At 32.4% G+C, this 23446-nt stretch overlaps 2 protein-coding genes, 1 long non-coding RNA gene and 1 other non-coding gene across 5 annotated transcripts; 1 reads left to right on the plus strand and 3 right to left on the minus strand.

Annotated features, from left to right (window-relative positions):
* Positions 1-1658: 1658 nt before the first annotated feature.
* On the minus strand, positions 1659-4602 carry LOC129295587 (type IV inositol polyphosphate 5-phosphatase 9-like). The gene is made up of 7 exons (XM_054934127.1): positions 4199-4602; positions 3957-4064; positions 3527-3866; positions 3192-3376; positions 2498-2606; positions 2248-2399; positions 1659-2154 (listed from the first exon to the last, which is right to left on the minus strand). Exons 1-7 carry the CDS (start codon positions 4372-4374, stop codon positions 2019-2021), a joined length of 1206 nt encoding a protein of 401 aa, XP_054790102.1. The 5' UTR covers positions 4375-4602; the 3' UTR covers positions 1659-2018.
* Positions 4603-17853: 13251 nt separating this feature from the next.
* On the plus strand, positions 17854-21866 carry LOC129305343 (pentatricopeptide repeat-containing protein At4g02750-like). Of its 2 annotated transcripts, none has more exons than XM_054945398.1 (2): positions 17854-18035; positions 18618-21866. In XM_054945398.1, the coding sequence occupies exon 2, from the start codon at positions 18948-18950 to the stop codon at positions 21030-21032; it is 2085 nt and encodes a 694-aa protein (XP_054801373.1). In that variant the 5' UTR covers positions 17854-18035; positions 18618-18947; the 3' UTR covers positions 21033-21866. The 2 variants fall into 2 exon arrangements, with proteins under 2 accessions (XP_054801373.1, XP_054801378.1); XM_054945403.1 differs by having other exon boundaries at positions 18707-21866.
* LOC129305358 (uncharacterized) lies at positions 20667-22990 on the minus strand. Its single transcript, XR_008591982.1, has 4 exons — positions 22530-22990; positions 21956-22110; positions 20902-21013; positions 20667-20774 (listed from the first exon to the last, which is right to left on the minus strand). It is a non-coding gene; the product is annotated as an uncharacterized LOC129305358 (long non-coding RNA).
* LOC129296529 (U2 spliceosomal RNA) lies at positions 22642-22837 on the minus strand. The gene has a single exon (XR_008589819.1). It is a non-coding gene; the product is annotated as a U2 spliceosomal RNA (small nuclear RNA).
* Positions 22991-23446: the final 456 nt, after the last annotated feature.

Here is a 23446-nt window from a genome sequence, read left to right on the forward strand (position 1 = left end):
TCCCAAAAATATCATTGATAGATTAGTTTAACTGCGTTCCTATCCAAGCAAATCAAACATTTCTTATGACTCAATCCAAATATTTCTAACTTCATTAGAAAATCCCAGATCTCATCCCTCGTGTATCAGGCAAGTCAACTGAATAAACAAGCACATTATCTCAATGCAAGAAGGAAATCAGCATTCACATTTATATTTGTACTTGGTTGGATGAGTTAACAACAAGAAGGCTCTCACGTGGTTACATTGAAATGGTTGGGGCATTGGCTCTTTTGGCCCCGTAGCTTGTGATATGGATGTAAGAATATTAAAACATCTGATTATGCCAATGACATTTCTTGATTTGTTGACGATGTACTAGGGCAGGAACCATGCTAATTTTCTTTTTTTCTTTTTAATGAAAAAACTACTTTTTAACTAATCTTGCCAATAACGAATAATAATGCATAGATGTAACGAAAGAGAAATCACCAGGTGCTTAAATCAATTGACTAAAAAGATTATCTAAGTTAAAAGTTTCAAATTTGAAAACCTATTTGGATAAACTATATTTGGCATCTAGAAAGTATATACTAGCATTTGAGAGTTGAAAATTGTTTGGATATTGCATGGGGAGAAATTGTGTTTTTTGAAAGTGTTTTTTAAGATGGTTTGGATGTAAATTTAGCAAAACAACTTGACAAAGATTTAAAAAGTAATATATTATTTGATCATATTATCCCTTTAATCTATTATTTTTTATTTAAAAAATATTATTAATTTATTAAAAATATAATCAGGTTTGAGAGTACGTCTAGTTGGTCAAACTTTTTTTATAAAAAATTCTCATATATATTTTTGAATTATGTTAATTTTTCATTATTAATGTATGTTAAATTATTTATTATATAATTTTTTCAATATATCAAACTTTATATTTTTTTTTTTTATTATTTAAAATATCAAATTTTATATTATTTAAAATTTGATCACATTTTTTAAGCATTTTAAATATATTATATTTATATAATAAAATTATAAATTATTATAAATTAATATTCTATTCAATAATTATATATTCATATCCAAAAACACATTTTATATTATAATTTAAGTAACTTTTAATTTATTAAATTAACTTTTAAAAAATATATTTAAATATAAATTTTATCATAACAACTTACAAACATGTACTAAAATATAGTATATAGTAGCAATTAAAATTCTTAATGAGAAGGATGTCCTAAGAAAACTGCCTGCAAAGTGCAAACTGTCCACCATATTACGCCTTGAAGCTCCTTCTCTCAACCTTACGAAATTTAACTTTATCACAATCAGGTTGCTTTGGAAATATTGCAGCCAAATCAAAATCAAGAGATAGAGGGGGCAATGTGTTGTCAAAAATACTGTTCTTTGAAGGGATCCCAAACTGATATCTGAACGTTCTCAGTATTTATTGCTAGTAAACAAAACTTACATGTGGGCCTTCTTCTTTTGTTTAGGCTAACTGGAAGTCTGTCCCTAGCCAAAACTAGGTTATCCTGTTCTGACATGCCACACTGTGGTGTAAGAGTTCAAAATCTTGATCTTCGTCCCTGATAAAATGAATTTTCCACATCCTGAATATCTCACCATATTCTGATTAACCGTTTTCACGGACCTGAGATCTCGAATTCTAGATTGTTTGATGCTAATAAAGAAATATGTCATAATCCACAAACCAGTGTGAAATTTCAACGAACCCAATTTCCATTAATCACATGTAGTTTCCGTTGTCAAAAGGATGCAGAAACAGAAACCTCCCTACAAAATATTTTCATTCCCAGGCTCCGGAAATTGAGCCTACTTTTGTTTTTGGATTCTATGCCATCTAATCAACGGGGGAAAAAGTTTATTCTGATTCGACAGCTAATCACATCTCGCAGAGAATTGAGTGATCACTTGAATGCCCTTCTAGAACCTAAAGACATCAATTGATAAAGGCACAATGGAAAGAAACTCAAATCTCTTGGACGAATTGCCTTTGAAAAGTCGTTGAATCACCTACTGGTTCCTACGATCCTAATGTCCGCTGTGAACATGGCTCGCACAGGCCTATGATCGGAAAGTCTTGACTCGCTTCTGTCGTACTTGGTTTGCTTCATTCCATGTCCAAACCATATAATTCGATCACACCTGTATTATACACTTCTCGTAGTTAGCCTACCACCTGTTTGCTTTATTGCTTCATTCACATATGAAAGCGTTTAGGTTTATGTTATTACTTACCACGCCGGGGCACGTCTCTTTTCGCGAGTACGGGAATGATCAAACGCAATATAATCTTCTGAATTTGGATAGTATTTGTACGTGGGTGGAAATTCTATGGCTCCTTCTTGCCAACCTTTGAATACATTGCCCTCCGTGAGCTCCATCTTGAGCTATATTTTTTCATTTTTTCAAGGGTTTTTAAATTTTTGAACAACAGTACTACGATAACTGACAATACTAGAGGAAGTAGTAAGATAATATGCTTCACCTGGTCATTTTTCAACAAGGCGTTCCAGTCTCTTCTCTTGACCAATGATAGTGTTGCAGAGTCTGGCAGGTAGATCCTGTAATTCAAGTCACCGAGCCAGATCACTCGGCTGCAAAGAAACAGGTAAAAATTTCAGTGAGGCCTTCAAATATGTACAACTTTATGATACTTGAAGTGAATATTAAAACTCCCTCAGACAGAGACTGATAAAGGTTTAGCGTTACATGAACACTTGTTACAAAAGATATTATTCTGAAATCATTATCTTAAACCATCAAACAGAAGGTTTTTAGTTGGTTTCCGATATTTTTGTCTTGGAATTTTTCTGGTGAAGTGTCTAGCAATTTGATGTTGATGCTATGGAAATGGGTTACAACCCACAATTAAGTGGTCTTCACCTTATGCTTTGGAAAATAACATTCATTAATATAAAACTGTACGAGAGGTAAGTCACAACGGAAAAGAAAACAAGGGAACCCGTGGACACAAGTGCCACCAGGTTACGTTACAGAATTTCTATTCTTAATAGTATATTTCAGTTGCTGTCAACCAACGTTCCTAATAGTTAGGTGCCTTCTCTTTTCCTTTTCACAGTTTTACCTTTCCTCTATCTAAATCTTATCATGTGAGGATGAGATTTGGTAATGTCGAGAAAATGACAGTTTCCTACTATACTTATCCTACGTATACTTACTCGTGATCGAGAATTTTTTGGGGCAAATTTTGCTGAAGACCAGCAGGGAAGCTTGTCTGGGACATAATATCAGTTGCATTGGCGTTTCTTTGTCTTCGGTCTACTTCTGTCCCTCCAGAAGCTAGATGACTACACACAAAGCAGAAGCTTGTTTCATGCAAGCAAAATCTAATTGATATTGAGCCCTGTGTTCCAAGATGAAGAAAGTATCTAAGAGATCATTCTAGGTTTCAAAAAATTCTATCTGAAGGGTTATCTATATCTAATTATCTATATTGTATACAACTTAAAGAAAACCAAACTTCATAGCTTCCTCTCTACGTGTAAGAACACACCTTGTTTCCCAAAGAGCCCATGATTCCGCAGCCAACTGAAGAGACGCTCAGGTGACTGATATGTTGATAGAGGTCACTTCGAATCCACACAGTCATGAACATTCCCACCAGTTGTCCGCTTGCGATGCACCGAAAATCTTCTCCATGTTCATCTTCAGCACAAACAGGTTCCTTCATAGGATATATTTTTTGGGGTTCTGTTGTTTTGTTGTCTTGAACCAGCTTTCTTGGCCTTCTATTGTTAAGGGCTGCTGCAATGAGAGAATTCCATTTCTTGCCAGCTTTTCTGTCTTGAGGACCTAGTACATTTGCTGCATTAAGAGGCACAATTTCTTGGAACCTGAAACAAAGCAGATGTTATTCGAGTTAGATTATTCTCAAATGCAAATTAAGGCGGCGTAGAAGAAGGTCAGTAACAGAAGAAAAGTACCCCAGGACATATATATCTGCAGAACTATTTTGCATGTCAAGCCAATCTTCCATGTCCAAATTCTCGGGTGGTGCAATACCTCCGACATTCCATGAACCGACAAAGATTCTTGAGAGAAATAATATCCAAATCAGAGTCGTTTCATAGTTAAACATACATGTTACATGTTAGAGAAAATCATTACAAGATTAATGTGGTGCAGAAGCAAGTGAAAGAGAATGTTAACTGAGCTGTTTTCATACTTCTTTGTGTCATGGTGGTGACTGAAGCTTCTATTTGACTCTGTAGATGCTTGATTCAATCTTGAAGATTCTAGCTTCGCCTCTGATGAGTGCGGGTGCTGATCTTCTCCACCGAAGTTATCACTGCTCAATATCTTTCTCAGAATCTTGCTCTCCTTCAACTTGAAGCCCTTCATGATCTTTTTGGATGCAATATATACTCATCAATCATATAAAAAAGAATCACAAGAGAGTGGGAAGATACAGGTCGGCAGATACAAAAAGACACTTAATTCTTGCTCTCTTTTCTTGCTCGCCAATGGTTTTCTGCAACAAATCTACCAAAGAACGGAAGTGACATGCCAGACTAGGAAAAGAAGGCAAGAAAAGGGACTTTTGCATCAGATATCAAGAGAAAGGGGCAAAGGAGGTAGAGAACTTATAGGCATGCAACTTAGTACCGTCCTAAGTAGAATTGATTTACAATTGGTTAAGGGAAAGACGTGGGACAGGACAACTGAGAGGACCCCCCCCCCCAAAAAAGTCTTGATATTTAATTTCAAATTTTTGATCCAATCTAATTCTTTTTCCTTATTTGAAAATATTATCACTAAAGGATCCACATGAAAAATAATTTCTTTTTAAATTTATGTCATTTTCAGGTTACCTCATTCTACCTTAAAGCTCCGGGAAGGTCCCTTGAAATTGCAATCAAGCACAGAAGGCGATAACCTTTTCAAGGAGCCAAACCAATGAAATTACTCTGTTGCTATGTCCCGCTAAACCCAATTCCTAAGCAAATTCATAGTCCATTCGTCTTGTTTGCGGATAAAAGTTTACCTAATAAGGCCCTCAAGCAACATGCGGAAAAATGAGTTTCATTCCTTCCGATGAAGTGAAGCCATTTTAGATTTTTTAACTACTAGCCTGACCAAGTTGTTGAAGAAAGTAGGTTCATACAGACCACTTGGTTGCCATAATTATTAGCCCAACACGAAGAGCTTGGAGGAGTTTTTGATGAGATGTTGCCTGTTGCTTGCTCAGAGATTAACCCAAAATTTGATTTGATTTTGGGTTTATATTAACTTAATGGTCATTTTCAGGGCACTTATTTCGACCCTGCGCCATGTGCAAGCATGAGCACCCCATCACAGCTTGAAGAGTTTATTTTAAGAGAGCAGCAATCTAAGTTGGAATTGCAGTCGGCATCGCCTAAAAGGCTAGCCGAAAGCTATGATTGCGCTGGAAATGATCACAGCTTGAATGAATGAAACCTACAACTACAATCACAAATTGATTATTTACATTTTAAGTCGGCTGGGTTTATATCTCCCATGCTTAATATTCCTCGTTTCGAAATATCTGTGATATTATGCACATAGAGTAAGAAAATTGATAAATAAATTGTAGTAGAAGTAGTATAAAACATAGATCTGCTAGAAAAATTTTAAAATAAACAAGTTTTAAAATCTCATGCACAGAAAGTCTTTCTACCAATAAAAGCCGAGTTTAGTTGAGAAATTGATTTTTCACAACATTAAAAAATTAAGGGTTAAATCTTTATTTAAAGAAGTGCTTGCATTTAGTATTTGATTGTGTCTTGAGCACTTAATAATAAAAACTGCAACCTTATTTTTTTTTTTTAATGTATATGGCAATGAACACTTAAGAGAGGTGCTTAATGCCATTGACGCCATTCATAAAGAATCCTTTATGCTAAGTTAAATTGAAGAATAAAATAGGTTCAACTATTGATACACTTCAAAGTTACTAATATACATATTTTATAATGAAGAAAACTTATATATTTAATTTTATATATTTAATATACATGTTTTCAATTAAAGCAAGATATGAAATTTTTTTATAAATTATTTATTTTATAATAAATTTTTGTTATTAATGTTATTAACTTATTAAGATTCATTTATCATAATTTGATTGGATATAAATATATTAGGTAAAAAATGCTAAATACATAAATCTTATCCTTTTATAACATATATAGGCATATAATGTGTTTGAAAGAGAGTGAGGATAATGCATCTTACTCGAATCCGATGCCTTCAAACACATCTGACATGAATTCTAAATTGAAATGCTAATCACTATGTTAATATATTCAATAAAATCCATAGTAAATCATATTCTTCATAAATACCATAATATTTTATTTGATATAAAATTTGTGATAAGAAACCCCATGAAAAAGCTTTTCTATTTTGATATAAAATTTGAGATGATATCAGATGCAATGCAAGTTACCAAAAATAAGTTGATTGAGATTTAAAAAAAAAACGCAACGTTTATTTGCATTGAAGAATGTTTAACATTCACATTATTGTTTATGAAGTGGAAAGTGGGTGATCACATTACGTGGTAGGGTGAATTATTGAGGAAATTGAAAATTGCTTCGCCTAAGTCCAATATAAAATGCTTGAACTAACAAGTGTCAAAATACGAACCATGTATAACATATTTATATTAATAAATCCATGCCAGAATTGAACTATGAACGGACCATGTTCTTCTACAGGCAAAGACAAAAGGATCAAGTCTTGGCGTTTTCTATGATAGCATACAAGAAATTTAAGCATTTAAACTAAATCTATTCATATTGTCAACATTAAGTGTGAGTATTTCTCTAAACAAAAATTTAAATATTAATTTATCATATTATAAGGGATTAATTTTTGTTGATTTTTGAAATAAATTTTTAACAATTATAAACTTTCTAAATTATCAAATATATATGAATAATTAGAAGTGTTTAACTTGTACCTGTCTCAATTGACTCGATATCATCCTGATCATATCGAGATGGGTCTCATCCCATTCCGAAGACAATCGAGGCAGGACTTTGTAGAACGGGATAGAAAACAGGTTCGGGACATGACAGGATATGGAATTATTATCAGGACGTCCCGTCCCGTTTCAAATATTATATATATTATTTTTATTTTAAAAATATACATTAAATATATTAATTATATTAATATACTTTATACTTATATTAATTATATCAATTATAATTTTAATACTTACAATTCTTATGTAAAACTAAAGTTTTTTATATTGATAATTTTAATGACATAGAGTAAATATGGTGATATTTTTCTTGATAATATATTAATTATATTAATATAATTTATTCTTATATCTATCTATTTAATAACTTTTATTTATATCATATTTCTTGTTTTATTTTCAAAAGAGTAATTAGCTTAGCACATCCCAATTAAAGTAGAAGGACAATGATTTGATGTTGTACTTGGCTTGCATGTTATTGCTGCTCTTATAACCTAGAGATCACTTGTAATTGCTATTATATATGTGTAGTGTGATTAATATAATTTAATAATCAATTTTAAATTGTTATTATTTACTTTTATTGTTTTGATTTTAAATTTAATAAATTATTTGATTTAAAATTTTAATGAATGTTAGTCTTCAGATCTTTTTCGACAATGTTTGATTTAACGAGATAATGAGATGTCCTAATCTCATCTTGATTCCGTCTCGATTCCTAACATGATGGGACAACTTTCAAGACATAACGGGATAAGGGACAAAATTTAATTTTGATCTTTTTTTTGGTATGAGATCAAGACACCCTTATCCTGTAACCCGTCTCATCCCGTGAATACTCCTATGAATAACTCTCTGTTAACTAACTTCTAATTTCTTTGGCCAAACAAAAACCAACTTCATAATTGAGTAGCTCAGCGTAATATGTCAATTGACCTGATCTTTATATTTTTAGAATTATTCCGAAATTTAAAATCATTAAATGTAAATAGTTTTCAATGTTCCATTAATTCAAAAAAAAAAAAAGGTGAAAGTCCTGAGTAACATCAAGGCTTACAATGTTGGAAAGCATCCCGTACGACTCGTACATTCTTCTTTTATTTTTTCATATTACAGAATATTAGTACATACAAATATAATAGATAAACTTGTACAAAAAATATAATACGTAAGCTATAACGTATAAAATTTAAAGTACATTTCTTTAAAGGATAACTAAAAATAAAAAATTTACACGAATGTCCTAAAATTTGATTTTGACATTTGATAATTTAAATTTTAGCCATCATATAAAAAATTAATGAAGCATCAATTATATAAATTAAAAGAAAGTATAATTATAAAAAATAAATAAAAGAGATGAAGAAATTAGTCTTTCAATTTTTCTTCAATATATTGACTTGGTTCTTGAAATTTAATCATTATTAATCAAGTCTTTAAACATTCATAACTATATATAATTATATCTCTTATAATGTTTGTTTACACCCAAATTGTGAATTTGAAAGCCCAAGCTCAATTCAACTCAATTGACTTTAAAATAATTAAAAAATTATTTATGAAGCCTTAGCCACTAAGTCAAGACTATCCACACTCCAACCATGATGAGTAACCACGATGGAGGAAGTGGTTCTTAAATTCAAGAAAATTAATGATCATGGGGCTTAGTTATTAAGTCAGAATCATCTATAAATATAGGAGCCCTATCTTAACAAGAATCATTATCTTCATTAACAAACTACCAATCTCAGATTCCGCATCTGCTACTTTATTTATTTTTCCTTTTATCATATAATTTTGGTCTTTATTTTTCTGTTGTACAACCGGCATAGCCCGCCATTTTTTTCTTTAATTAATATATCTGTTTCATTGTATCTACATTAATTTTTTTATTTCCCATTCTTATTCAAGTGAACTATGGTAAGGGAATTCAAGTCCTCCGCTTTTGATTAAAATTTAAGTTCTTTCATCTTGTTGAGACCCCATATCTTTGACACGTCTCGAGACACCCCCTTCTATTTTTGCCAAATAATGTTATTTCTCTTTCAAATTATAATATTAATTACGTATGATAATGAAACTTTAAGAATTTAATTGATAAAGATTAAATTTTAAGGATCAAAATCCAGTTAAACTTTGATGGATCAATATTTTAAATATAATTTAATTCTAAAAAAAATTAAACTTACCGCACCATAATGATTGACGAACTTTCATAATTGGCATTTGACCTAAAAACTTTAATAATTCATCTAATTTAATATTAAGGAAGAGCGCCCCTAAGAGCTCTCAAGTTTATACGCCATATTTTTCATTGTAGTCATGGGATATTGGTTTGGTAATCGTAATGTGATGTGATGGGACACCGAAAGCTTCTATGCACGAAATTTAAGGAACGTAGTCATGCACTGCACTATTAATGATTTTAGGGAAAGAAATAAGTACTCATATATTTATGTATCTATTTGAACTGTTGATCTTCGTTCATATGCTACCTCATAGCTACTCTCATGTGGTGTGATCATGATTAGTAATTAAAAAAATATAATGATAATCCGTGAACTGGAAACACAACTAATAATGATGCTAAATTGCAATCAAGCAATCAACCTGCACTTACCAATATTTGACAGTTAAACATATAATTTTTTCAAGTTGGAGGCCGTGATTGAGTCTATTGGCCAAGTCCTGAGTTGTTCAAGAACGTATTTGTCATCAACCATGTCAAATCACTTGGACTTTTAATTTTGTTCCAAACCAAATCACCCACTAAGCTCCTTCTGAGATTATAGCATTTATTTATACAGCCATGTTTCCTCAACTTTACTACCATTGGCTTATTGAATAGAAGCTGTATATGCTATGCTAGCCTTCTCAACCCTTGCCTTAGAGTGATCTCTCCTTCTTAGAAAAACGCTTTCATATGTTATCTTCTTGTATCATGGAAGGTCTCCACATAGGACCTAGGTTATCTCTTCCCGATTTCCTCTTGCTTCCATCCTATCTTCACAATGTTAAGTTTATAACTTTTATCACCCAGCATTTGATTCAGACGATAAATGAGTTGTATTAGCTTAATAAAGAGTGTCAAGTTTGAATATGAGAATGCATCCACATTAAATATTGGTGATAAAACTTGTCACTCAAAAAGAATTCTTCTTGACATGATTTAAATCATAATCTAGGCCTTGACATCCCAATTCAAATTTTAAGAATTGCTTAGAATTGATAAAAATTAGAAAGTACATTTAGATATAAATAAATTAATTAAAACACGCTTATTATATATATATATATATATGTATGTATGTATGTATGTATGTATGTATGTATGTATGTATGTATAAAGAAAAATAAAAAAACAGGGGACTGGGAGAATTGATAAATCCATTGACGTGTGTAAAGGTGTATATATATTAAAAATAAAAACAAAAGAAAGAAGAGGGAGTGAGATAGTAAGATCCACAATCAAATAAAATAATAAAATCCGGTTCCTCCCTTCTCATTTTGTCGTTTCGGTGGACTCTGTGAGCGAGTAGAGAGTGCAAGAGATTTTAAACTTTTCACGACTATAAGTCTTTTAATTTTTTTTTTTTAATGATCTATCTTCTTCGATTTTTTTATGGTGAAAATCTAGAATTTAAAAGAGGATAAATTTATGATAAATAAATATAATTATTGATAGTATAATAAATATTTTATAGTATTATTTTATTGATAAATTTAAATTTAAGACTTATGAGTTAAACCTTAAACTTCTATTAATAATTTTCAATTAATTTAAAAATATAAATTAATTTATTGATGTTTAAATAATTATTTGATATGAAAAATGTATTATTATGGTTACAGAATAATGATTTATACTTAAGACCCAAGTTTGTAATTTTTGAATATTTTTAAGTATGAATTTATAGAATAAAAAAAATTTTGATGATAGAAATTTGTTGAATGTGAAATTAACTTATTAGTATTTGTTGATGATTAAAACTTAAAAGAAGAGTTATAATTTTACCTGAGAGTACTAACTTTATACTAGTGATGATAATGGAATTAGAAATTTATGTCATATTCTTTACCTCTATTAGAACTGTTTTATTAGTTTATGTTATAATACTATGTTATATGTAGATTATTTTGTTAGTGAAAATTGTGGTGGAAGAAAAATTGTAAGGAATAATTTATTGATAAAGCCACAAGATAACTATGCTTTAATTTATTATTAATGTTGCCTACTATCATTTGTGTGATTATTGAGTAAATATGTTGAAATGTTGTTGAGAAAATATATGGATCATTTATTGAAAAATTGTGAACATGCCTTTTAAAATATTTTTGTCAAATAAGATGTTATGTTGTAATATTATTGTAAATGAGAAAATTGTAAAAATTATAATATTGTATATTTGTACATTGTTGACATGTAATTGTTTAACTCTTGTGAGAGGTGTTAGGAAACTTATTATTATTGTATTTTGTGCCACATTGTATGCCCTTATTATAGCCCAATAAGTGACTTATAAGTGCTCAGATTAGTCTATATTTAACTGAGTGAGGGCTATGGCTTGAGATTAATAGAGGGATATAATGGTAGTTGTTTGTCATGCACGCATTACAATGTCTTTGGTATTTTGTTGAAATTATATAATTATTGTTTCCTTACTTGACAAACACATATATAACTATTGGATATATTATCATAAATTAGCATTGGTCACTAGAACTTTTAATTTCATTGTATGGTTAGCAATTTTTAAGAGAATAGCCAAGTGTGGAGTGTAGAGGAGCCCTTAAGGCTTAGTGATGTGATCCCACTACTTGTTTTGAATATTTTGATTTGTGATTTTAATGATATATTATTGCTAGGGCTTTTTGGTTTATTGAAATTAGGTAAAGAATGAATGTATTATATGATTGTGCCTCTTAAAATATTTTTGCTTTCGGTATATTTTGGATGACAATAACCTTAAAATTTGATTTATTTTAGATGGTTTAAAATGACATAATTATGAAGCCAACGTTTGTCTCCTTTTGAAAATGGTTTTAACTATTTATTTTGCCAATAGGCTTTGGTTTGCATTGTTGGGGAATATAAGGTTAGGAAAAAAATGATATTTTGTCTCTTGGCATGTGGGAGGATAAACTTTATTTGTTATATTAAATTGTGCAAGCCCAAGCCAAGTATTATACATTTCTTGTTAATTTCATTGATATAAATTGTATTGGGTGGCTGTAACTTAATTATATTTGTAGATATATATGAGTAGTAATAAAAAATATTTTATGTTATTTGGAAAAGTTGCTAGGTGGTCACAAGATTTTGAAATGCATAATTATTTTTATTTTTCTTGTTATCCTATTTTTAATCTTAAATGGGATCATAAGAGCCCTTTCACACTTGCTTTGTTTTATAAATGCTTAGATTCTAAATTCTGAAAATAACAATTTAAAGAGTTTAATTGTATTCACCATAATACTACTTATTTATCTAATTTAATTTTTTCTACCATGTCCGAATTTTTTTCTACCATGGTAATCATTTTAAAAGTTAGAATATTTTATAAAACTATAATTTATCTTTTTTTATTATAATAGTGTTACGAGTTAAAGAATTATTTCAAAATAAAAAGGGATTAATTAACTTTTATTTATCTAACCAATGGCTTAAGCTATTTTGGTAGAGTATACTTAATATAATAAATCTAATATGATATTATGAGCCATTCGATTGGGGGACCAAAAAAAAAGAGAACAAAAAGGAAAAAAATGAAAGAAATGAAAGATGAAAAAAAATTACAACAAGATAGTTAAAAGAAAAAAAGAAAAGAAAAGAAGAAGAAGAAAAATGAGAAGAAATTGAATAGACTTAAGGCCTCTGAGATTAAAAAAAAAGTACAAGCCTAGGTAAGAAGAAAGAAAAAAATGAAAAAAAATAGAGAGAAAAAAAGTAGTAAAAAAAAATATTAGAGTGTAAAAAGAAGTCCCATCTAAAGACTAGAAAATAGATCATGATATATAAAACTTAAAAAGTATCTAATCAAATGGCTTAAGCTATTTTGACAAAGTATACTATCCTTAAACATACTTAATATAATAAATCTAACATTGTTTACCATGATAAATACTTTTTTTTTTATCATGGTTGAGTTGATTATTTGAGAAAAATTTTAAGATGCTACAAGTATGTGTACATGCATAAAAAAGGAAGTTAATGTATACCCTATTAGAAAAATATAAATTAGTAAAGGATTGTTTATTCCTTTCTAAAATAATAAATTAGTTGGGATATTATTTTTGTAGCTCAATTTAAAATTAATAAGAAAAGATAATGAGAGGTTGTTAATTGTTCTCTAAAATAAAATGATTAGTGAGGCTTTTTAATACCTCTTTAAAATAAGAAAATTAATGAGAAAGTAGCAAGCAATTTTGTATTTCTTTCTAAAATAAAATAATTAATAAGAGAATTAGTGATACATTTTTATACATATCTAAAAATAAATAATTAGTGAGAAATATAGAATGAATGTAATAAGGAATTCTATCCCTAACCAATAATTAAAAAAAAATTTTAGCAATGACTTTTAATAATATACTCAATTATTTTCATTTTAAAAATAAAATCAAATTTAAAAAATAAATAAATCTTTAAAACAAAATTATTCAATATTTAATAGTATTCGTTTCATTTTAAGTTCATTTTCCTACTAAAAATAATATTTTATTAAAAAATATAATATAAGGATCATATAAATGTAAATACCATAAATTATTTTATTATATTAATAATTAAAAATAAAATATAATATGTATGTGTATTAATAAATTATTTAATATATGTGTGTAGTTAAATAATAAATATTTAATTTTTTATATAATAATTATAAGTATATTTCAAGTCAGCTGGAAAAAAAAGGTGGCATAAGTTTTGGATAGTAGGAATTCAAAAGTTGAAGTCTTGATATTTAAAAAATTTATGAATTTGGGCTTGATTCATATTTAAATCCATATTTTTATTATAATCTTTTTATAATTTTAAATCCTTTCTACATTCTAATTATTTGAAATTCTAGTTACTTAAGCTCTCTCATCTTTTTTTTTTTTTTTTCATTTCATATCTCCCTTTTTCATTATCATTGAATTTGAATTTTTTATTATCCAAACAAAAAATTAAATATAAAATTTTAAAAATTTAAATTCACCAATTCAATCATTAGAGGATCCTCATGCCCTCACATGCTCAAGAGAGATATAAGACTACATATAAATTTTAAATTTTAAATTTTAAATCCATGCACTTCCTTTCTCCGCAATCTCATGTTTGTATCTGCAATGTGTGTTCTTTACAATTATGCTGCTTCCCCTTACTATTATGCCGCAAAATTGTAAAAGACATACAAGTCAAGCTCATTTAGCTAGTAAGCGCGCGCGTGCGCGCGCACACACACATATATGCTGGCCAAACGAAAAAAAAAACACGGACATACATACTCTGTGTGTCATATGCATGTTGTATACCTTTTTATCATAAGCTTGTTTTATTTTTTATATATGTTAGATTTACCTAACAATATTGGAGTAGCAACCGGCCTAAAGATTAGCGTACTAATCATGACCTCAAAAAGCTCAACAACTTCCCCAAAGATACAAAGAGACGCACACCTGGCCTTGCATTTGGGAAGCTGACTTGCTTACTTCTGTAATTGAAGAATTCCAATATTGTATGCTTCAACATGACAAAGGCCAACGCACATGTGTAACACACACACACACACACACACACACACACACACACACACCCCTTCTAGTCATTATTTTCCATAGGGATTTTTTTTTGTCCTAATATAAGGTATTGATAGGTTATTAATCACATTTTCTCAATATTTCTCCTGTTTATATTTTTTAACTATAAGAGGGAATGTAATGCAAATTTAAAATTTTTCATTTAAATAAAGATAAAATTTGAAGTTTATTATATTTTAAAATAAAGTTAATGATTTAATTACTTCTCAATTTTGGTGAAGTGTGTCTTAGATAAAAAACAGAGGTAGTACAAATATAACCATTTCACATTTGGATCAATTGGAAAATGATTGATTTCTCTGAATCAGAGATCTTGAGTTTAGAGAGAATACCTTGTAAACAAATCAAAGTCACAATATAATCACCATCATTAATAACTGCATGAATAGGGAGGTAACTGAGGAGTTTGAACTCCAAGTTCAGGGGAAAAGTTTTCTCCATCTTCTAACTTCTGTACAGTTTTAAATAATTCAAGCTTCCTCGCATTGATACACTTTGAATAGGACATTGTTATACTGTTCAAATTATTCGTTTCAACGATACAATAAATAAAGAACCAAGAATTTAGGTGACAACTTCATCAAGTGTGTGTGTGTTTTGAAGAATGAAACAAAATCTGTATAAAAAAGTGGATCTGCTTTTCTATTTCGAACCCCTGACAAAAGGACCACAAGCATTATGCTTCCACACGCATCAAGTAGATCTCTTTTCGTTATTCAAGGTAAATTAGTTAGGACCACACAAGCAATATAACACATGTAACTGATTATTCTAATCGAGCCAGTCCATTTGCATATCTTTGATACTTTTGGAAAATGACTAACATGATCAGCATGATCAAATAAGGTTTCCACTATGCTCTGATCTAAATGAAATATAGAAATTCATTTCACAGTCTTTGTTGCCTCACAGAGGACAGAAACAAAGAAATCATATGCTAAAACAAGAGGGAAAAGAGATGAAGAAATATGAGGAGAATTTATTCGTTGATAAATTTCATGAGTCGCAATCTCATCTGTAATAAATGTACAGTAGAGTTGTTTAATCAACTGCTCCATGAGAGCCTAAAACTTTCCACAATGATATCGGCAATGCCACAAAACTGATTCATTTTAATTAAATAAAGCATGAACAAGAGGTGTTTCTTAATCAATCATCACTCATTCCATTCTAATTAAATAAAGTAATGAGCCTAAAAATCTTCAGAAACACACAGCACAGTGGAGGGCATAATAGGAAGGGAAGGGATGCGCTGTAAGATAGAGACTGAAATATTTTAAGAGGGGACAGCTGCGATTTTTGGGGTCACTCTACGTGATATTCTCTTAGTTGTTGAGGCCCGTTGGATTTTATCTGCCCTTGATGTGCTAATGGGAAAAGCCCAAGTCCTATTTTATTTGATTCATTATTATTATTTATTAATATTAAATTCTTAATCAGGGAGGGAACAATTTTTTCTTCATGAGAATAACTGATAAATATGGTTCCTCTGCCTCTCAATTTGCTCTCTGTCAGTTTGTCAACGTATTTTCTGCGAAAACAAAAGTTAGAATCCGTAAGTGATTCTTCCATCTACAATGGGTTGAAGTTTCAGGAGTTGGAGTAGAGTTTCAAGGGCTAACTAGAGTAGAGGTAATTCATTCTGACCTTTTCAAATCTTACAGGGCCAACTGCCTCCACAAGCTTTCACATACTTACGTCCTTAAATTGAAACAGATGATGATATATGGATGGAAAACCATAGGCAAAGCAAGCTAGGCTCAGAAACTATTATTGGTGCCTTTGTTGCATCACGTGCATTGCCGTCTTGCATCAGGTGGGTTTGAAATTAATATGCATATGCACATATATTTGGAGACTTGTCTTTTGGAAATGACAAGCTGTTTTACTGACGTAGTGTTTTATATAGGAAGAAGGTCGATTGGCTAAGAATTGGGATGTAGTGCTAACTTTATAGAATTAGATAATTGAAGGATTAGTCATACAAGCAAAAGGCCTAATTATAGTGTAATATATTTATGCTATGTAAGGCTATCTTGGTGCTGCTGTGATTGGGAAAGTGTTTGCAAGTGATTTAAGCACAGTGATTAAAAGTGTGTTTGGTGTAACAATTTTGATAATGGCTTGTAAAGTAAGTTCCTATCAATTTTTAATTTAGATGAGTTTAAGGAACTTCTAAAAATTAAGAGAATTCTAACTTGTGAATCCCTTGATTGGGAGAACACAGCAAAAAGAATAGGGTGAGGTTCAAATTTTGGTTTTCTAGGATTAAACCTTTAATAAGAAGGGACATTCTGTCTGGATAATCCCTTTAGAAAGCATCATGGTCTCATTATTCTGAGAGGATTAAGCCTTAGAGGACATTAATCTGTATCTGGAGATTATATTTATGACAAAGTGCTGCAATGAAAGCTCACTCGTTGGATTATGTTGTCTTTGTTAGTTGGTGGTCCATCAAGCTGTCAAGCATCTTTCTTTATGCAAGCCTTTGTCATTTTAACACAATGATTCGGATTAGGACTATGCATGGGATTGTCCTAGTGACCAATCCTAATCACGGAAACACGTTGAGTTTTACTATAACTCATGTCTCATCTCAAAACTCAAAAGTGACCTTGTTATCTATCAAAATAAAATTGAACATGGAGGGAAACTTATCTAAAAAATTGCGACCATGATATATTTCTAATAAAAACAGCAATACATCACAAAAAGAGGAGAGACAAAAGATCAATCAAGGACGAACCTGTTTTTAAAAGTGTGGGGAGAGCAAATTTCATTTAGCTCCCTGAAATTTACTTCTCACACCCCTCACCCACTACAACTTTCATTTGAACTCCCATAAAAACAAAAAAGAATCACATTTACTCTTATTTAAATTTTTAAGACTTCATGTATATATATATTTGAAAATATAATTTTTTTTTGTATAGTCCGAAAATATTATTTTTCACTCACATATAGATAATAAAATCCCAATAGATCGATTATTCGTAGGGTTCTAGCCCACAAGTTGATGGGCCAAGCCATGTTAGAAATGAGAGTGAGAAATAAAAGATAAGAAAGGCCTGTTTTCTTAATGAAGCAGCCACACTCAGTTTCTTCTCGTCGTCATGGCCTCCCTCTGATCGGGCTTCACTCTGCTTCCGCCTTCCAGACCCTTACTCTGCTCGCTGTCGCTGAACCTCGTCCCGCCTTGCGTTGTTCCAGCGTCGTCATCTTGCCGTCGTCTTTCCGTCGGCCGTCTCCGGTGAGTTTCCCTCTGTTTTCTGCTACCTTATCATGCCGCCGTCTTGATGAAATCATGTTTATTGGACTTGAGTGTTGCTAGTCTGATTTCTCAAATTCTTCTATACTAAATCTCTTTCAGAGAAAGTGAAGGAATTGTATTTTCCTGGTTTAGTATTACAACTTTGAGCTCTCATAGAAAGTGAATACATGTTAAGTGGTGCCTTAATGTGTGTGCTTACGATTTCGAGCTTCCATAGAAGGTGAATATATGTCAAATGGCGCCTTATGTGTATGTGTTTAATCATACAGATCTCATCGTTTCATTTATTATGTTATCTATCCAGTAATAGTTCAAATGAAATGGATATATATATGGAGATAATAAGTGGGTCCGGGGTTGATTCCATGTAAATTACGGAACGGAACACGCCGCTGAACCAGCATAGGATTGTATTCTTCCTTCTTCGTTCGCCGTTCATTTATAAACTAGGCTAGGGTTTATTTTTTCGTATCCTGTGTGTTCCTTTGTTGCCGAACATAACTTCCGGACAACAAAAATAAAAACGACATCTTATACACTTTTCCCCCTTTTTGGCATCAGCAAAGAGAGCTAATCCACACTCTCAGTGGAAATAGGAGTGCCTGAACATGGATTTTCATTCCTCTCACGATAGTGTTTTGCAATATCAGCTATGGTGGTTAAGGTCGGAACTTCAGTCAGAACAACTTGCTGCTGCAATGCTCGAGGAAAACGAAGAGCTTCAACTTCAAGTTCACCTACAAACCATTTATGTTGTTTGGCTAGATACATGATGTAGACTGACAGTTGAATAAGAAATTTTTCTAGAGCAGATGCTTGTGTTGAAGGCAACATCGAAGTTGATTTTGATCCAACCTGATTGTGGGGTGATGGTTAGCTAACTGGAACCAGATGAAGGGCAAGCAAAAGCTTCGCCAAGCTATAGACTTTTTGTACTCCTGTGGCTGTGCAACTTCTGAGGCATATACCCGTATTGTGATTGATTGTGTTCGATCCAATGACATCTATCAAGCCAAGAGATTGCAAGCTCACATGGAGCGTCACCTTTTTCAACCCACTGATGCCTTTGTCCATAATCAATTCCTCCATATGTATGCAAAATTTGGAAAGCTTTCAGATGCTCAAAATCTGTTTGATAAGATGACCAAGAAAGATATTTATTCTTGGAATGCGATACTTTCAGCCTATGCAAAGTTGGGGTTGGTTGAGGATTTGTGTATACTTTTTGATCAAATGCCTTATCGTGATTCTGTTTCATACAACACTATAATAGCAAGTCTTACTAACAATGGGCGTTCAGGAAAAGCTTTGGAGGCTTTGGCACAGATGAAGAAAGATGGGATAGAACCCACAGAGTACACCTATGTCAGTGCGTTGCAGGCATGTTCTCATTTATTGGATTTCAGGCTTGGGAAACAGATTCATGGGAGAGTTATTGTAGGCAATTCCACGCAAAATGTTTATGTGTGTAATTCTATCATTGATATGTATGCCAATTGTGGGGACATTGGTAGGGCAAGGAAGTTATTTGATGGAATGGTCGTTAAAAATGTTGTTTCATGGAATCTGATGATTTCTGTATATGTGAAAAATCGGAATCCTGATGAGTGCATTCATTTGTTTGATAAGATGCAGTTATCAGGTTTTAAACCTGACCAAATTACTGTTTCAAATGTTCTCAATGCTTACTTTCAGTGCGGATGTGTAGATGATGCAAAGAAAATGTTTCACAAAATAATGAAAAAGGATGAGATTTGTTGGACTACAATGTTAGTTGGTTATGCACAAAATGGGAGAGAAGAGGATGCTTTGATGTTATTCTGTGATATGCTACATGAAAATATTCAACCTGACAGTTTCACCATCTCAAGTGTGGTGAGCTCTTGTGCCAAACTAGCTTCATTGTACCAAGGTCAGGTTGTTCATGGAAAAGCCATTCTTATGGGTGTTGATGATAACATGCTTGTGTCAAGTGCTCTAGTAGATATGTACTGCAAATGTGGAGTCACTTCAGATGCTTGGGTCATTTTTGAAGCCATGCCTACTCGTAATGTTGTTACTTGGAATGCCATGATTAGGGGTTATGCACGAAATGGACAGGGTTCAGAGGCTGTAGCCCTGTATGAAAGTATGTTGCAGGAAAAGTTAAAACCTGATAATTTTACCTTTGTTGGTGTCTTATCCGCTTGTATCAATGCAGATATGGTAGAGCAAGGACAGAGGTATTTTGATTCTATCATTGAACATGGCATGACACCCACTTTGGATCACTATGCATATATGATTACTCTCCTTGGTCGGTCAGGTTATATCAGTGAAGCAGTGGATCTGATAAAAGTTATGCCTCATAAACCAGATTATTTAATTTGGTCCACTTTACTATCAGTTTGCACTGCAAAGTGTGACATAAAACATGCAGAGCTGGCTGCTAGGCATCTATTTGAATTGGATCCGCTTAATGCTGGACCATATATCATAATCTCCAACATGTATGCTGCTTGTGGGAGATGGAAAGATGTAGCTGCCATAAGATCTCTAATGAAGAGAAATAATGCAAAGAAGTTTGCTGCATACAGTTGGATTGAGATTGAAAATGAAGTTCACAAGTTTGTTTCTGAAGATCGATCTCATCCAGAGGTGGAAAAAATCTATAGCGAACTGACTGGCCTGATCGCAAAATTGTGGGAATTTGGGTATAATCCAGATACAAAGATTGTTCTGCATGATGTAGGGGAGGAAGAAAAGGTTAGATCCATCTCCTACCATAGTGAGAAACTAGCTCTTGCATTTGCATTAATGAGGAAGCCCCATGGTGTTGCACCCATAAGGATCATAAAGAACATACGTGTTTGTGATGACTGCCATGCTTTCATGAAGTCTGTATCCTTGATGATTGGACGGCCAATCATACTGAGAGATTCGAATAGATTTCATCATTTCATTGGTGGAAGCTGCTCCTGCAAGGACCATTGGTGAAGTCTTAGATGGTGACCTGCTGAGCTATAATGGTATCTAAAATGAATATAGACGTTGGCAAAAAGAAAAAGAAACGAGTATAGACAAATACAACACGCAAGTGTATCCCCTCTGAAAATATTTTATGCGAAGTAAATAGCCAATGCTACTGTTCTGGAGGCTTCATTTAAGGATAAGTTCATGTTAGTAGACCTTTTTAGTGGAAATGGATAGGGAGGGGAAGAGTATGGAAACGAGGACCTCACCTCATTTCATGGGTTGTTTGGTAGGGAGGCAAAGGAAGAATAAAATGGTAAAATTGCACATTTACCATTTAGCAAACATAAAACACAAGATTGGGGTTTAGCCTCTTTCTTATTCTACCTTGACTCGCATCTGACTCGGTTCAATTCATTCCCTTTCCAAACTGTATAACTCAATTGCACCCGCATAACCATTCTTGTAGTTAGCCTACCACCTGTTTGCTTTAATGTTTCATCCATATGAAATCATTTCGATGGAATTTATGGCTTACCAAGCTGAGACACGCCTCTTTTACTTGTATGCGGTTCATCACACCAAATATAGTCTTTCGTATTTGGATGGTATTTGTAAGTGGTTGGAAGTTCTATGGCTCCTATGGTAACTGATTCAATATTGAAGATTTTAGCTCTGCCTCTGATGAATGCTGATGTTGATATTCCCCAAATCCACCAAAGGAAGTGACATGCCATACTAGGTAAAAGAAAGCCAGAAAAAGGACTTCGATTCACATAAGCTCAAATTGAACAATCCATCTAACGTCAACAAGAGAAATATTGCATACGAAGCCATACAACCCCTTATCAGCCAAATTTGGTTCCGAACGAAACCGCCAACGGAAAAGAATGCAAGTTTGTAATGTGAGTCTATAATGAATGAAGATCAGCGTGTCCTAAACATACACTTCCCACGACAACACGATTCAGATTTCCCCATACGAGTTGTGAGGGAGTCTCCAGGCCTCAGATGCCGCCCATGATGTTGCTGCAGTGAGATTGGGAGGTTCCATTGTAGGGATTGTGAGAGAATAGGACTCATCAATGTCGTGGTGGAAAACCTTGCATGAAGATTAAAATTTAGCCATGTTTAAAGTCAAAAGGTTTTTACAGTCTTGCGAGAACCACCACACATAATTTAGATATTCATTCAACAATTCAAACAAGTATAAAGTCAATGCCCTTTCAACCGGATTAAAGCTTAGCTACTAACTAAAGCACGCAAGAAATATACTCTGCAGGGAAAAGTTAATCCACTTCTAAACCTCCATCTGAAGTTTGTTTACTGAACTTTTGTTGTGATAGGTCCATGAAGTTATAAATTTCAGACTAGCTAGGCAGGCTCAACCTAGCACAGGTACATAAAATATTAAAATTATCTAAACAAGTTCTAGCAAACCACCCACAATAAATTTAAAAGAAAAAAAAGAAAGACCGAACGTGCAAATGTTGGAATCCTCCTCGTTAGCATAGTAAATACCTTCCAAATCAACCCGTAGAGCAAACATTAACGACGGAAAACAGCAAAAACTGCCTCAGTTAAGTTTTAACTCATTAAGTTGCAGCCAACTTGAAAATTTAGAACTACCTTGGTGGGGTGCGCCTGGCCCATGCAATAGTGCAAGACAAGGGCGACGCTTCCGGGCCCCAGCAGCAAGCCACTGAGATGGACCCAGCCCCTAAAAAAATAAATTTAATATCATGTGAGCCAATGGCCCACGTATCAGATATTAAACTGATAAGAACAGATACTACACTTGATCTTAGCCAAAAGGCCGAGAAAGGTATGGTTATTTCTGTGGTCGTGCTCGGTTTTTATAGGGCCCTCATTCCTTTGCACGCTGCTTCGCTCACCGATGTGGGACTAACACTGAACTTGGACAGTGTTAGTGAGCGCAAGCTTGCGTTGTAATTCACGCCAAGTGAGGAAAACCTGACCTGGTCTCTGTACAAGAACTACTGGGTAATTTTTTGGCATTATTATATAATTGCATTTATATGCATATTTTCGAATTTTTGAAGTCTAGACAAATATACTGAAAAAAGAGAGAGAGTGAAACCTTCCTTCATTGTTACCCCATTATGCTTGTTTAACTGGAAGGAGCATTTCAGTGTACCAAGTTTTTTTCCCCCTTATTATTTAGCATCTTCTAAATATTTTCAAACAGTCACAGTAGCTAGAACAGCTGGGAGATAATACAACTTAAGATAAATAATTGCAAAGTCTCATAAATAAATATTTGCAAATGTCAAATACAAATATAATAATAATAATAATAATAATAATAATAATAAAAGTGGTCCAACGCTCCTATCAAAATGCTTGCAAATGTGGCCTTCTTGTGATCCAACACCAATCTTTGCCCAAAAGCCAGCTTTCTACAGTAAGAGTTTTAA

The sequence above is a fragment of the Prosopis cineraria genome, unplaced genomic scaffold (assembly GCF_029017545.1).
Source record: "Prosopis cineraria cultivar Desert tree isolate PC_DT_omini unplaced genomic scaffold, ASM2901754v1 PC1, whole genome shotgun sequence".
Taxonomy (NCBI): domain Eukaryota; kingdom Viridiplantae; phylum Streptophyta; class Magnoliopsida; order Fabales; family Fabaceae; genus Prosopis; species Prosopis cineraria.

Bases quoted from the DNA above. Each gene is read 5' to 3' on its own strand.
- LOC129295587 (XM_054934127.1), bottom strand. From the start codon at position 4,374: ATGAAGGGCTTCAAGTTGAAGGAGAGCAAGATTCTGAGAAAGATATTG. The intron at 4,065-4,198 runs GTATGAAAACAG...ATTTCTCTCAAG, and splicing joins CACCACCATGACACAAAGAA to AATCTTTGTCGGTTCATGGA. The intron at 3,377-3,526 runs GTGTGTTCTTAC...CTTGGAACACAG, and splicing joins TGGGCTCTTTGGGAAACAAG to GGCTCAATATCAATTAGATT.
- LOC129305343 (XM_054945398.1), top strand. From the start codon at position 18,948: ATGAAGGGCAAGCAAAAGCTTCGCCAAGCTATAGACTTTTTGTACTCC.